This window comes from Mytilus galloprovincialis, chromosome 14, assembly GCF_965363235.1.
Source record: "Mytilus galloprovincialis chromosome 14, xbMytGall1.hap1.1, whole genome shotgun sequence".
Lineage (NCBI taxonomy): Eukaryota > Metazoa > Mollusca > Bivalvia > Mytilida > Mytilidae > Mytilus > Mytilus galloprovincialis.
This window is the reverse complement of record NC_134851.1, coordinates 36,993,737-37,010,245: the sequence shown is the minus strand read 5'-3', so window position 1 is coordinate 37,010,245 and position 16,509 is coordinate 36,993,737. Positions and strand designations below refer to the sequence as shown.

General features: G+C 33.4%; 1 protein-coding gene across 1 annotated transcript in view; it reads left to right on the top strand.

Annotated features, from left to right (window-relative positions):
• Nucleotides 1–16,509, top strand: part of LOC143059053 (NEDD8 ultimate buster 1-like) — a 48,233-nt gene that overhangs the window by 17,994 nt on the left and 13,730 nt on the right. Inside the window, exons 9-11 of the mRNA XM_076232522.1 lie at nt 1,354–1,430; nt 2,999–3,106; nt 10,566–10,617. Of these exons, the coding sequence (XP_076088637.1) occupies nt 1,354–1,430; nt 2,999–3,106; nt 10,566–10,617 (237 nt within the window). The remainder of the gene's footprint in view (nt 1–1,353; nt 1,431–2,998; nt 3,107–10,565; nt 10,618–16,509) is intronic.

Below are 16,509 nucleotides of genomic sequence, written 5' to 3'. Positions count from 1 at the left end.
GCCTCGGTGGCCTAGTGGTTAAAGTAGTCAAACTACCTGTACTTCATCCACAGTAGATCTTTATTATGAAGCACTGTTAAGGGCCTCGGTGGCCGAGTGGTCAAACTACCCGTACTTTATCACTATCCAATCAACACTGAGGTTGCAAGTTTCCAATCCTGCACGGGGTAGGTGCACGTGACTCAAATCTGAATTGACCAGGATTGTCAATTTTCCTACCAAGGTTCACTGGATATTTTACCTCCCTCTAAAAATAAAAACTGACTGCAGAAAAATAGCACAATAGTGGCCCAAGACCACAATTAATGACCCCGCTTTTCGTTGTTCACGAATATAGTTCCCTTTAATTATAGTGTATTTTTTCTTTATTTTTTTTCTTTCCCTTTCTCATTCATTTCTTAGCTTTTCTTGGGTGGAAATGAAAGAAGAGACCTGAAATAAACTTTTGGATGTTTTATTTTAACTGATTTTAATAAGGAAAGAGTGATTAGGCCAGGTGCATAAAGGTTATATTTACACTTTTCGGAACATCTCTTGACTTGCCTATAGGGGTATGGATGTGTATTGGCTAAATTTGTAAAATCTACACCAGCAATTTTTCTGAAACTTGGATATATTTTTGGACTTGTACAGTACATTACACTCACAAAAGATCTGACAAAAAACACAGGTAGATTTTTTTTAATGAGACAAAACGTTATAAAGAACTAATAGAAGAATTAATTGTGGTCTCGGGCCTAGTGTTGAAAGTGGCTTTAAACAATCAATCAATGAATTACTGTTACATAATGTTCCAAGTTAGGCAAGAGTCAGGTGCTAACAAAGAATTGTTTCACAGTTTGTCTTTTGAATTGTTTCATATTTTGTCATGCCAGGCTATTTTAAAGCTAGCTTGATATACAAAATAGGATTTGCTTATGTTGTTTGCATTCACTTTATTAATCTAACATATGCCATAAATGGCTTTTAACTTATTTGTAAGCTCTAAATATACCACAAAGTTTAATGTCATCTGAACAGGTTTAGTTGTTATCAAAAATGAAATGTTTAAAAATTTCGATTATATGTGATATTTGAAATATTTGATATTTTTTGTTTATTTGTATGTTCGTTTGTCTGTCTGTCCTGCCTTAGTTAAAGTTTTTGATCAAGGTAGTTTTTGATGAAGACGAAGTCCAATCAACTTGAAACTTAGTACACATGTTCCTTATGATATGATCTTTCTAATTTTATTGCCAAGTTAGAGTCTTCGCCCCCATTTCACGGTCCACTAAACATAGAAAATGATAGTGTGAGTAGGGCTGTTTTGAAATAGCTTGATATTTTTCATTGTAATAATACATATTTTTTCAGAAAAAAGACTGAATATGAGTGAAGATTGTTTTATCAGAAGTTATGGATCAAACTTTGAAAGACTAAATGCAGTTAAAGTAAGTTATAAATGAACACTTTCTTGTCTTCTCAAAGTCAAAATCTAGAGAGTTGTGGTGAATTCATAACAAGAATATATATACCAAACTTTGTGGAAAATTATAAAAGGAAAGTCCCTAAGCAAATGCCAAAATCAAAAGCTCAAACACATCAAACTAATGGACAACAAATGTTATATTCCTGACTTGGTACATGCAATTTCTTATGTAGACAATGGTGGATTAAATATGGTTTTATAGCTAGCTAAACCTTTAACTTATTGACAGTCATATAAAATTCCATTATATTAACAGCAATGTGTGACAAAATAAACAGACAATAGAATTAGCATGGAACAATTTACTCGTTTAATCAGGTTATTTGGTTGTGCACCTGATGTTGTAATTCATTGACTTTGAATATTTTACATAGCCTAAATGCTTAAGTATTGTCTTTTTAATTTCAAATTCGTATACAGATAAGATATAATTGTTTACATTTTAAACCAGATTTTGAAAAAAATTGTGTTATTTTGGATTCTAGTGTCATTGTCATGTTGGTAGTACTTCTATATAAAGCACAATTGATACAGATTTATTTATTTATTTTAAGTTTTTTTAATTTCCCCTTTTGTGTTGATGAAAAAGCATGTTTTTTTGTGCATATATCAACACACACAATTTATTTATGTGTTCTACTAATGATAGATATAAGAAGATATGGTATGAATGCCATTGAGACAACTCTCCATCCAAGTCACAATTTGTCAAAGTAAACCATTATAGGTCAAAGTACAGCCTTCAACATGGAGCCTTGACTCACACAAAACAGCAAGCTATAAAGGTCCCCAAAAATGACTATTGTAAAACCAATCAAACAGGAAAACCAAAATATTTAAATTTCTTTTCGTTGAGACTTGGGTTTTCCCCTGTGGTATAGTTATACTATTTATAAGTTCAAAACTGGTTAGTAAGAGCAGTTGTATAACGAGTTCTTGTTTTGGTTATAAATATAGATGGGTAAAATATGCACGTGAAATACTTTGGCGATTTAAAAGGTGGGGTCCCGTTATATTATATAAAGAAATGTGTGGGTGTCATTTCATCGAAAGTGCTCACAGTAACTACGACAGTTTTCAGTTTATTGTGTCATAAGAATGTATATGATTATAATACCTAGTTTTATTTCAGTCCATTTAAATGTATTGGACAAATGTGTTTGTACTTATAATATGTTGGTTTATAATGTTATTAAACATTACTTACTAGAAAAGAAAAAGTTACTGCAAGCAACTAAACCTAAATCTAGAGTTTTGTTTTGTTTATTATACCAAGGATTTAGTAAAGAAATGTTTTAAATTCGGACGAGCATGGCGAGGGAGAATTTAGACATACAATAAAAAATTAAAAAATGACCTATAATGGTTTACTTTTTTTGAATTGTAATTTGGATGGAGAGTTGTCTCATTGGCACTCACACCACATCTTCCTATATCTAATAAGTATATATACTAAAATAATCATGTTGTCATCCTGAAAATGCATGTTATATTTGACACTGTACATTTAGCAGTCAATCTTTTTTATAGGGTGGAAGTGGAACTGAGCTAGCATTGTTTATGAGACTACATTTACTACAAGGAATTGTAGCCTTTCATCAACACAGGCTCCAGGATGCCAGAAGACTATTATCAAAGGTTAGTGATAATATTTCTGTGTATATGGAGTTAGTATGATTACCAATGTGGTGTAGTATTAAGAGCATATGACTACAAACACAAAGGTTCCTGGTTTGATAATCGTTCCGGTGAGAAAATTTCAGAGATTAAATTTACGGCTCTCCTTTGACACCTTTTGTGAGTATGGTCTTGAGAAACACTGATAGTCCATTGGAAAGTGACGGTACCTGACTGACCCCTGTTAAGAGAGAGAGAGCAATATCTCTTGCACCTTACAGAAACCCTTGTAGATTTTAAAAGAGCAGGGTAATGCTGCTACAAGGCAATACTGGTACCAGCAAAGTGGAAAGGGATTAATATAAGTTATAATAGCTTGTTTCCTAATCCACTATAAATAAATATGTTTAAACTATTGCCAATGTGACAACTATCAGCTACACTTCTATAGCAATTATAGGTCACTGTATGGCCTTTAACAATGAGAAAGACCAATACTGTACACAAACACATAGCAAGCTGTTAAAGGCCCTGACATGAGAAATGTGAAACAATTCAACTGAGAAAATTAACAGCCTTAATGGTGTTTATGAACTTTTCACATAGTTAAAGGAGTAGGTCCGGTAAGGACTCATTTTGGCCTGAAATTTCAGTTTCATCTGACAAAGATTTTGACCATGTTTTAAACACTTAAGTGTCTATTTCACTCAATTTAATTAGTTTATGTGAAAGATTTTAACTGATTAAGTCATTAAAAACGATCCGATTGAAAAAAATCTCTCAAATATGCCAAAAAACGTCACTTTTCAGATGATTTTTGTCAAAAATGAAAGTGGCCGCATCCGTGTTCATCCACAACCTTTATATATGTTATGTATTATCATAAAATACAACTTACATTGCAATATTAAGGATCGGATGAACACGAATGCGGCCACTTTCGTTTTACACGGAAACCGTCTAAAATTTAACTAAAATGATAGAATTTTGAAGATTTCAGTAATTTAGCATGACTTAATGGTGCTACAACCCTATATATGCAGGGTTGGCAAAGTATTACCCGCCCAGGAATTCCCAGGTGGGAAAACCCGGGTTTTCCCGGGCTGGGCAATACTCCCAGAAATGGTAATAGTGGGCATTACTGGGCAATATGATTTTTTAAGCTTTTTTAACACAATATAGTAAAGACTAATAATATTACAGCTACATGTAAATACATTCTTTTTATACAGATAACCATTGAGTCATTTCTAGAAGAATGAATATTCAATTTCACTTGTTTTTCATTAATTCTATATGTAGGCAGAATACCAGATTAGCACATTTAAGGATAGTTTGTTAATTACCAAGCATTGTTTCAATAATCCAAACTTTGATAAAATTGCTTTTTTTTAAGTGAATTGTCATTTTAACATTCATATTGAAATTAATGATATTGCTAAATAAACACCCTAAGGGGTCATGCAATTAACCTTTAAAGAATTGAAAGGGCTGATTATTGTTACATAAACAAATCTGTATTCTAATCTGAATAATTACTTATTAATTAGTCACAGTACATATACATTATTTAAATGTATTTTTTGAAAACCATTAATTCTTAATCATGTTAATAGGAGTTATACTTATTTGAAAAAAAAATATTTTTTTGCTTTATATTTACAGTTAGACCAATCTAGACACACAAAACCAGTTATAAATATCTTAACTGTATTACATCTGTGTTTATTCACTAAATCCTCTATAAAATTTAGACCAGTATTTTATATTACCCAGTATTGCCCAGTGTTACCCACTAAAACCCAGTAAAACCCGGGTTTTCCCAGTATTTCCCACTGGGCTGGGCAATACTCATAAAACCCGGGTTTTTGCCAACCCTGTATATATGTGCATTGTATTGTCAAAAACAGCCCATATTTATGTAGCAGAAGCATTCAACTGTCCAAAAATTCACTTAAAGTTTACATTTTAACAATTTTGTAAAACTGTTATATTTTTGGACCTAAAAGGGGCCTTACCGAACCTACTCCTTTTAAATTCTTTTAAGCAGAGATCTCATAAAGATCTGATGTTGATGCCAACCTTAGCTTCTTGACTGATGTCAAACATTTGGAAATTAATGTTAAATTTGTTTTCCGTATGGGACATTAAACCTCTGATAATCTAGGAAAAATCATTGAATCCGTGCTCAAAAAGCAAAAATTAATAGCAGAGTATTTTATGAGAGCTTCAGATCACAGTTCAACCTGTTTATCATCAACTCAGTTAACTGAAATACCCAAACAAGTTTTGGTATTGCTTTCATTTTCATTCCATTTCTATGACTGTCTTGTACATAAATATTTGAACAAATTGGAATACAACTTAATTTACTTAACCACCATAATCATTAAGACATGAACTTAAAAAAGTTGATAAAAAAACATCTTGACAAAAATTAATTTGGCTCGTTTAATTTTCATAAAATGTTTACAAAATCAGTGTTCTCCCCAGATATTTTATATAGCATCCTGGTAAACAAGGAAATTTGAAATACCATCATGTTTCTAAAAATTATAGCATCACATCCATAACACAACCTTAATAAAATTAATTCAGATAGCATCACATTCAGAAATATAGCATCACATTACCATGATGCTAAAAGGTCCTGGGGAGAACACTGAAAATATTAAGTTAAACCCTTTGACAAATTATTTCAAAAAAGTTGAATGTCACACTTTATTGGAAAACATTCATCAGGGCCATAAAAAAGTTTGAAATAAAACCAAATTGTAGTCTATTTGGTACTTTGTCCTTATGATATAAAGTTAAAACTCAAGGCCATATTGGCCTAATTGGTGAACCTTATCATTTGCCCAATTCTGTTTTGGTGAAAACTGCTAAAATATCCTGATGCCAAAATTACCTGATTTACAATATTCAAACAAGAAGCTGAAGAAACATCAAATGTTATTCACATTTTAATGTATTGACTTTTGAAATAAAGGTCATTTGATGCTGTGTTAGCCCAGAAAAAATAAATTGCTTTGCATAAATATTTAGATCAAGGTTACTCCATCCAGTTTCATCCTGTATAAGAGGATCCTCATGGGGCTTTTGATTACGTGATTACTTGGCCATTTTTACAGTGATAATTATTTGTTAATCTTGGCATGTTTTTTTATTATTTTATTATCTTGTTTTAAAAATAATTAATGATTAATAAAAATAAAAATGTAGGGGCGCCAAAATTCAATCATTCAGTCAATGTATTAGCTATAATTTATTGTGATATTGGTCAATAAATCCGAATTTGAAATTTACGCTAAAAAAGGGCGCCATTTTAGGACCTTATCGAACATACTCCTTTAACCCGTTTTAACTAACTCGGGTTGATCCCTGTTTAAAAAGGCATAGTGTGAAAGGGTTATTGGACAACCCCTTGAGGGGCCTCATTTAAGCTGAGGACATCATTGAAAGGCTATTGATCTTATAATATTATTGTCATTTCATTTTAAGGTTATTTTATTAACAGTCTAGAAATTTTTAATCGCAGCAGGTGTTTTGGGGCAGTTTTGTGAACAGTTTGAGAACAAGATATTTATTATACCCCCGCTTTAAAAAAGGGGGGTATACTGTTTTACCTCTGTCCGTCCGTCCGTCAGTCCGTCCATCAGTCCGTCAGTCCGTCAGTCCGTCAGTCCGTCAGTCAGTCAGTCCGTCCCATGAAACTTTCGTCACATTTTTCTCAGGAACTGCACATCCACCCTTTCTGTAATTTGGTATCAACATTTATATATGTCAGCCATACCGTGTGATGCGTTTTCAGATTCATCACTTGACAACTTCCTGTTTACCGAACACTTGTCTGATTTTACACATGATAGCCAAGTTGAAAATTTTCGTCACATTTTTCTCAGGAACTACAATACAAGGATTTCTGAAATTTGGTTTCAGGATTTATATAAGTCAGCTATACCGTGTGATGCGTTTTCAGATTCATCACTCGACAACTTCCTGTTTACCGAACACTTGTATGATTTTACACATGATAGCCAAGTTGAAAATTTTCGTCACATTTTTCTCAGGAACTACAATACAAGGATTTCTGAAATTTGGTTTCAGGATTTATATAAGTCAGCTATACCGTGTGATGCATTTTCAGATTCATCACTCGACAACTTCCTGTTTACCGAACACTTGTATGATTTTACACATGATAGCCAAGTTGAAAATTTTCGTCACATTTTTCTCAGGAACTACAATACAAGGATTTCTGAAATTTGGTTTCAGGATTTATATAAGTCAGCTATACCGTGTGATGCGTTTTCAGATTCATCACTCGACAACTTCCTGTTTACCGAACACTTGTATGATTTTACACATGATAGCCAAGTTGAAAATTTTCGTCACATTTTTCTCAGGAACTACAATACAAGGATTTCTGAAATTTGGTTTCAGGATTTATATAAGTCAGCTATACCGTGTGATGCGTTTTCAGATTCATCACTCGACAACTTCCTGTTTACCGAACACTTGTATGATTTTACACATGATAGCCAAGTTGAAAATTTTCGTCACATTTTTCTCAGGAACTACAATACAAGGATTTCTGAAATTTGGTTTCAGGATTTATATAAGTCAGCTATACCGTGTGATGCGTTTTCAGATTCATCACTCGACAACTTCCTGTTTACCGAACACTTGCATATTTTTACACTATTAATATTATCCACTTGCGGCGGGGGTATCATCAGTGAGCAGTAGCTCGCAGTTTCACTTGTTTTTGTTGTTTTATTAGGCATGTCAATCAGGAGAATAAGAGTGTTAATTTTAATAGCCATTGTGTAAATTTTTAACCTGGTTTTGATAACTATTGTGTAAGTTTTTAGTCTGCTATTGATAGTTTTAGATAAGAAAAGAGCATTGTTATAGATTTATCCACACAGAGGCGGATTTAGGGGGGGGGCCCAGGGGGCCCGGGCCCCCCCTTTTTGGGAAAAAATTTGGTTGCTTATATAGGGAGTGACTGGAGCGGGCCCCCTCTTAGGTCAGTCAGTGGGCCCCCACTTATGAAAATTTCTGGATCCGCCATTGCCACACATTTCAGAGTCAGATATTACAATGACAGGATATATATAATGCCAAAAATAAAATAACTTAATATGGCCTTCATTTTCTTTGTTAATTTTAGATAATTATTCTGTCCTTTGTATTGTGTTGATTAGAATCACCAAAACAAAACATCTTGACAATAATTACAGTCAAACATTTATTTTGAAATTGTGACAAAAACTTACATAAATAATTTGTGTTATTTTGTTAGATTTTGTGTAAAATATTATTGATTCAATATCTAATTCATCATGTTATTGAAAAGCAAAAATATTTTATATAAATTATCTAACTCAACTGTCAAACACAGTTCATTACTTTTGAAAAAAAATGAGTTGAAGAATCACCAAAACAAAACACCTTTATGATACATATATAGTCTTATATTGTTGTGATGAAAAAACTTTTATATATGATTTAACATGTTGTGTAAGTCCCAGGAAATTCCTTTTAGTTCAATGCAATTATTCAAAATTGGTGGATCAGATTGGTTTAGCTAAATTTAAGTCCTGGAGTGGTCAACAAAAAGGAAAAATATAATTCTAATGCAACAACGTTTGTGACGTTTATTTTGATTGGATAACGTCACTTTTTTACATGGCATCAATTGACAATTGATGTTATGGGACGTACGCGCAAGCGCAGACGACATATTGCAGATTTTAATTACATGTTTTAACGTTGTTTTCTGTCAGTTTCATTAGAATGGAGATAACAATAATGTATTTTAAGCTCCGACGGCATCAATTGGAGATTTGATGGTCGCAAATACCCGTTTACTGTCTCCGCTAACGCGTCGCCAGTAAACTTAATTTGCGACCATCAAATCCCCAATTGATGCCGTCGGAGCTTAAAATACAATACAGTTATCTCCTAATCATCGAATCCAGCCATTTAAGAAAAGGGAGGGTTCTCAACCCAGGATAAAAGGGGGGGAGGGTTTCCAATCATGTGTCCCAAAAAAAGGGGGTTCCAATCCCCGGAACCACCCTTCTGGATCCCCCACTGATAATCTATCCTCAAGTTTGAACATGTTGAAGGGAATGCAACTTCTGAAAGAAACTTAGTTTGATTGAAAAATTCTAAAAGACTCAATTGAACTTCACAAGAAGGTCTCATCTTCACTATGTGTGAAATATTTTCGACCAGAACAAACAGAAACCTATCAATCAAAAGGCGGGAGCTAAATTAAAAGTTGAATTCCTATATGTCCCCATAACAAGTTTGTTTTGTTAGGACTTCCATACTTTATATCATGACTCAACCATTTTTTAACATAATTGTATTAGTACTGTTTTTGACAGTTTGATTTTATGTAAAATAATTTTGACTTGATATCTAGTTCATTTACATGTTATTTATGTTATTGAAAATGAAAATTATTTTATATAATATTAAACGGTTAAAAACAGTACCTTACTTTTGAAAAAAATTGTAAGGGTTCCATGTGTCTCGCCTACTTTTGTTGTTAATCGCAAGCTCAACAAAAACAAACAAAATTTACTTCTGATACTATCTTATGATCATAAACAAGCTTCTGTCCAAGTTTGGTAGAAATCCAGGATAGTTTAAGAAAGTTAATAAAATTTCAAAAACTTTAACCACAGAGTGAATATTTGTGGACGCCCGAAGAATACGACAACGACGATGATGACGACGGAATGTTGGATTGCTATGTCTCGCTTTTTCTATTAAAGTTGAATGCTCGACAGAAATGAGTCCTGCCTATGTGTTCTTTTCATCATCATGATCATGTAGTTCCAAATTTGGCTATTATATCAGGTCTTTAGCATTTGTTGAAATTAACATGCAACTTTTCAATAAATTCTTAAGATATAAGGATTGCCATAATTATTTTAGTTCTTAAACATTGTTTAAGACCATAGAGTGACTGTTAAATGTCTATTTCTTATGAAATTTGTATCATGTTGTTGTCCAATTTATATTAACCCGGCTGCATTTCCTTTTATTTATCAAAGGATTCAATAACTAATAAAGTCACTCATTTAGAAGATCAATAAAAAGGCAAATTACTTTAAAAGCCCCAGCTAGGGGAATTATGTTTTCCTGTCTGTGCATCTGTTCATTCGTCAGTTCGTTCCCCTGTCCGTTCCTCCATCTGTCCCTCTTCAGCTTAACATTTTTGGTCAAGGTAGTTTTTGATGAAGTTGAAGTTCAATCAACTCACAAAATTCCATCATGTTTGATGGAAGATCTAGGGAAGGGTAAGTACACATATTTTCTACGAAATGAACTTTTCATGGTCCACTTAACATAGAAAATGATAGTGCCAGTACGTGTGACAGCCGTGTGCTATGGACGCATTCTTGTTTATACATGTAATATTATCATGGTTGTAAATTACGATATATTTTTCTTTCAGGCTGAATTTGAATTACAGCATTTAGTTGTTGACTCAGAGAAGTTGACTGAAGGTAAAGTATTCATTTGAAAGAATCCCACCTGTGACCTGGGAGGGTGGTCTGTGAGCTGACATTCCCCCCCCCCCTCCTATATGTTCAAAACTGGGAATCAGATTAGTTTAAAACTGCATACAGTTAGCTCAAAAGTGACAGGGTAAACTGCAGTGTTACATTTTGTGTTCTAAAATTATAGGCAACCGATCAGCTTTCAACATGATAAAAACCCATACCTTAAAGTCGGCCATAAAAGGCTACGACATGAATAATGTAAACAATTCAAATAAGAAACAAACGATCTTATTCATAAGACTTACCCTTGCTTAGCATTCTGGAGCACACATGAGATCTTGAATGTCCGTCTGGTATCTTTCACCCTTCTTTTATAACAAAGCAATTCCGAGAAACAAATAATACCCTCTAAATGTTGTTTGAGTTTCTTTGTTGTTGGATTGTTTTCTCATTTACTTACACTTACATGCATGTCATTTATTAATATGAATGTGAAGACACACTACTATGTAGATCGATTGGACTTATTTTTATCAAGATAAATTAATATACATATTACCTATTTCGGGTTGAAAAAGAAATATATGAAAAGTATGTATAAATGTTTGAAAATTTACTTGCCATTAACTTGAACCCTATAAAACATGTACATGTAAAAGAGTAAGTCCAGTTATCAATCAGATGCGTTTTATCAATACATGAAGTAAACATTTAAATTGGACGTCGATTAGGGTATCAGAATATTGTACGTTGATTTGTGAACGTGACGTTCAATTTGGACGTCGATTTTAGGAACAGACGTTGATTAGAGGCCTGACGTCGATCTGAGTCTAACATATATATATGTTACATGATATAAAATATCTTGGTTTGACAGCTCAAGAAAAGGATATTGTTTTCATCACTTCAAACTGTCAATATTATTCACACAATGAGGTTCCCTTTTAAAAAGTAATATTAACACTCTTCAGTGCCCTTTTATATGTTTAACGTCCAGTTTACTTGCTTAAACATTGTTAAATGCCCATTTTGACATTGACATTCTGCCCTTTTCAAATCTTAACTGGAACATTGATACCTATATTTGCTATATAGAGTTATTTCAGTATACATGGTATATATACATATCTTTCATTTAAGGAATGACTGTAATATTTTTTCTGTCTATGAAGAAATAACATAAAAAATTTGGTGCACACTGAATAAGGCACGTAGCGGGTTATTTAACTGTGTGCACCACATTTTTTATGTTATTTCGAATTGACAGAAACAATATTACAGTCATTTCTTATAATTTAATTCTAAATTTCATTTTAAACCATAGAAAACAATGAAAAAACGTTGTTGACGTCACGGTCACATGACTACATTATGTCTATGGGCTGATAACAAAATAACGTCAGCCAATCAGAAGACGCGTTACATCTAAAATTAAATTATTAAAGGATAACCTGACCTTTACTGCATTTCATGGTTCAGGAATTAAAGTTCAGTTTTTGTGTCTGTTTTTTATAATTAGATAAGATAAGATAAGATAAGAATTTTTTAATCTAATCAAGAACCCATAAAGTGTTAATCTAATGTCATTTGGACTATACAAAGAGAGATAACTCAATATTATGTTTGAACACTAACTGGTTTCCTGTTGAAGTTATCCTCTTCCTGTTAATTGGTGAATTGTGTAACATGTGCTAATAGTTATTAAAGTATTAAAACTTATTGATGTCCTTCTGAGTGCATTAACAAATGGTAGCAGAGCGTGGTTGAAAAGAAAAGACATCAGAGTGTATAATAAAAGAGTTTAAAGTGGAGAGAAAATTCAAAGGTGGACAAAATGTCAACAAAAATAAACCCCCCCAATTACAATGCAAAACTGAAATCATACGAACTTTACAAGCAAGAACTTTTGGCCTGGAAAGAAATAACTGATTTAGATAAGAAAAAACAGGGTGTTGTAATTGCCTTATCCCTACCTGAAGATGATGAATCAAAAATAAGAGAAAAAGTGTTTGATCAGATAAGTTTAGATGATTTAAAGGAAGACACAGGTTTGACCACACTAATTACTTTTATGGACAAGCATCTTGCAAAAGATGATTTAGCTGACAGTCTTGCAAAATTCGAAGATTTTGAAGATTTTCAAAGGGGTTCTAATCAATCAATTCAAGATTATGTAGAAACATTTGATGCTAAATATCGAAAAATCGAAAAGAAAAACATGAAGTTGCCCTCTGAAATATTGGCATTTAAATTACTGAGAAGAGCAAAAATTACAAAAGAAGAAAAAATGTTAGTCCTTACAGGCATGAATTATGAAAACAAACCAACATTGTATGATGAAGCAAAGAGATCTCTAAAGAAATTTAAGGGTGAAATGTGTGATTCGGACAAAATTTCTGCCTCAATAAGTAGCATTAAACTTGAACCTGCTTTTTTGGCTGAGAATGAAAAAGCCCTCATGGCAGCAGGATATTCTAGAAATAGACAAAAACCATTTCATTATAATGGTAAGGGGGATTTTTCAAGAGGTAGTGGCAATTTTTATAGAGGATTTAATAAAAGTCAACGGGGTGGACAAACAAATTGGACAAAAGGAGGCAGCTCTACAGTAAAGAAGAGTATAAATCCAAAAGGTTCTGACGGCACATTATTGACATGTAGTTCTTGTGGATCTTTTCGACATATGATGGCAAACTGTCCACATAGCTGGGAGAATATGCAGGAGAGAGTAAATATAACAGAGGAAGAAGAAGTAGTCATGTTTACAGGGAATGTGTGTGAGGATATCACTCGTCTTGGGATAGATGCACGAAACTGTGCTGTTCTTGATAGTGCATGTAGTAGCACGGTTTGTGGACAATTATGGATGAGAAGTTATGTTGACTCTTTAAATGAAACAGATAAAGCGAAGATTTTTAAGGAGGATGGCAACAAGGTATTTAAATTTGGAGGTGGAACACGGTTAAAATCAATTGGAGAGTAGTCTGCCAGCAGTTATCGCAGGTAAAGATGTCACAATAAGAACTGATGTTGTAGATTCGGACATACCACTTTTATTGTCTCGAACAGCTATGAAAAAGGCAGGTGTGAAAATGGACCTGGAAAATGATACTGCAGAGATATTTGGTCAACATATATCATTGAATTTAACTTCATCAGGCCACTACTGCATTCCAATAGATAAAACTGAAGAAATTCCAGTCGCAGATGTATGTGCTGTGAGACTTGAAGAGTTAGACTCGAAAAAGAGATATGCAACCTTACTGAAGTTGCACAGACAATTTGCACACCCACCAATGAAGCGTTTAATTGCCCTTTTGAAAGATGCTGGGGTATGGAAAGAGGAATATGAACAAGAATTGTTGACTATAGAGGAACAATGTGAAATTTGTAAGCGATATGCAAAAACCCCACCAAGACCAGTAGTGTCCCTACCTATGGCATCTCAATTTAATGAAAAAGTGGCAATGGACCTAAAACAATGGAATGGACGGTGGATTTTGCACATGATCGACATGTGGTCACGGTACACTGTATCTGTTTTGATTGATAGGAAAAAGACAACAGGTGTTATTGAGAAAATGATGACTAATTGGATCGGAATATTTGGTGTTATGGGAACTATATTAACAGATAATGGCGGTGAGTTCAGCTCAGATGAAATGAGAGAGGTTGCATCAATACTAAATGTTAAAGTTTATACCACAGCTGGTGAAAGTCCTTTCCAAAATGGACTATGTGAGAGAGTCCATGCAATTACTGATACTATGCTTATGAAGCTAGAAGCAGATTATAGACAGGTGAATAATCAGAGCCTTCTTTGTTGGGCAAATATGGCAAGAAATTCTTTACAGATGTGGAATGGTTTCAGTAGTCATCAACTTGTTTTTGGACTTAATCCTAACCTTCCGAACATTTTGAAAGACACTTTGCCCGCTTTAGAAGGAAGAACTTCAAGTGAAGAATTTGCAAAACATTTGAATATTTACATGATTCTCGAAAAGCTTACATTCAATCAGAATCTGATGAACGCATTAGACGAGCACTACGTGGCAAAATAAGAGCATCAGAGCAGATATTTGATCACGGTGACAGCGTTTTTTATAAGCTAGAGGGAAAAGATCGCTGGCTAGGACCGGGAAAAGTAGTTTTCCAGGATGGAAAAGTAATTTTTGTTCGACATGGAGGAGTATTTGTGAGGGTTTCACCAAACAGATTAACTAAAACTAAAGATATTAATTTTCGAGAACAAAATGACAATATTGAAACACCTGATACAAATGAAACAGGCATTCATGAAACTAGATATACCAATAAAAATAATGAAGTTTCCCGTAAAGAAAAGAAGAATTGTTTTTCTGAGTTATTATCAACATCAAAAGAAACAATTCCTCAGATGGAGAACATTCAGGCTAAAATAATCCCTAATCTAAAAGAAAATGACAAAATTCAGTACAAACTGCCTAATTCGAACACATGGACTAAAGCTACTGTACTAAGTAAAGCAGGAAAAACAACTGGAAAAAATAAACATTGGTATAATGTTCAAGATGATGTTGATGAAGATAAGAAAAGTGTAGATTTAGATAAAGTTGAGTGGGAAAAGGTCACAGGTGACAGTGATGAGAATGAAATTGGTGTAAATATGACAAAGAGTTCCTTTTTAAATGATGAGGAAATTGCTAAACAAACAGAACTTTCAAAACTCCATAATTTTGACACTTATGAAGAATGTGATGACATAGGTCAGAATGTTCTTTCTACAAGATGGGTTATTACAACGAAAGATAATCAAACAAAAGCAAGACTTGTTGTGCGAGGTTTTGAAGAAGAATTTTCTATGCAAAGAGACAGTCCAACAGTAGGAAAAGGAATGATTAAAATATTCCTTTCAATTACTGCTAGCATGAATTGGATCATTAAAACAACGGATATAAAGTCAGCTTTTCTTCAAGGGAAGTTATTAGATAGAGATGTTTTTCTGAAGCCCCCAAAAGAAAGCAATTCTGAGAAAGGAAACATATGGAGATTAAAGCACTGTTTGTATGGACTTAAAGATGGAGCTAGACAATTCTATTTAAGTGTAAGGGAAGAGCTTTTAAGTTTGGGATGTAAACAATGTAATCTGGACCCTGCAGTGTTTGTCAAACATACTGACCAACGTTTAAGTGGAATAATTTGTTGTCATGTAGATGACTTTCTTCATTCTGGGGATGAAAATTTTGAGGAAGTTGTGAGAAAACTGCGGACAAGATTTGTTGCTGGAAAAATTGAAGAGAAAACATTTTCATATGTAGGATTTCAAATTCATCAGGACAAAAAAGGCATAATTCTGGATCATTCTGCATATATGGAGAAAATAGATAATACAACTATAGAACCATCAAGAGCTGCTATGAAACAGGATGTACTTAATACAAGTGAGCAAACCTTGTACAGGAAGTTAATTGGCCAAATAAATTGGGCTGTTCAAGTTTCAAGACCTGATATGGCTTTTGAAATGATAGACATGAGTACTAAACTTAAAGAAGGGACAGTGGCACATTTGATAAGAGCAATCAAAGCAAGTAATAGACTTAAGGAAATTAAATCAATAATTTCATTTCCAAAAATGAATAAAGATATAAAAGAATGGAAAATTATCGTTTTAACAGACGCCTCTCTGGGAAATATTAGTAATGGAACTGGAAGTACAGAGTCTCATGTAATTTGGATAGTTGATAATGACAGTAATAGCTGTCTGATAAGTTGGCAAGCAAACAAAATCAAACGTGTAGTAAGATCAACAATTGCAGCAGAAGCCTTAAGCTTACAAGGTGGGTTAGAGTCTAGTTTTTATCACCGTCGAATAATTGAAGACATTTTAGGATTAAAACATAAGACTATACCAATTGA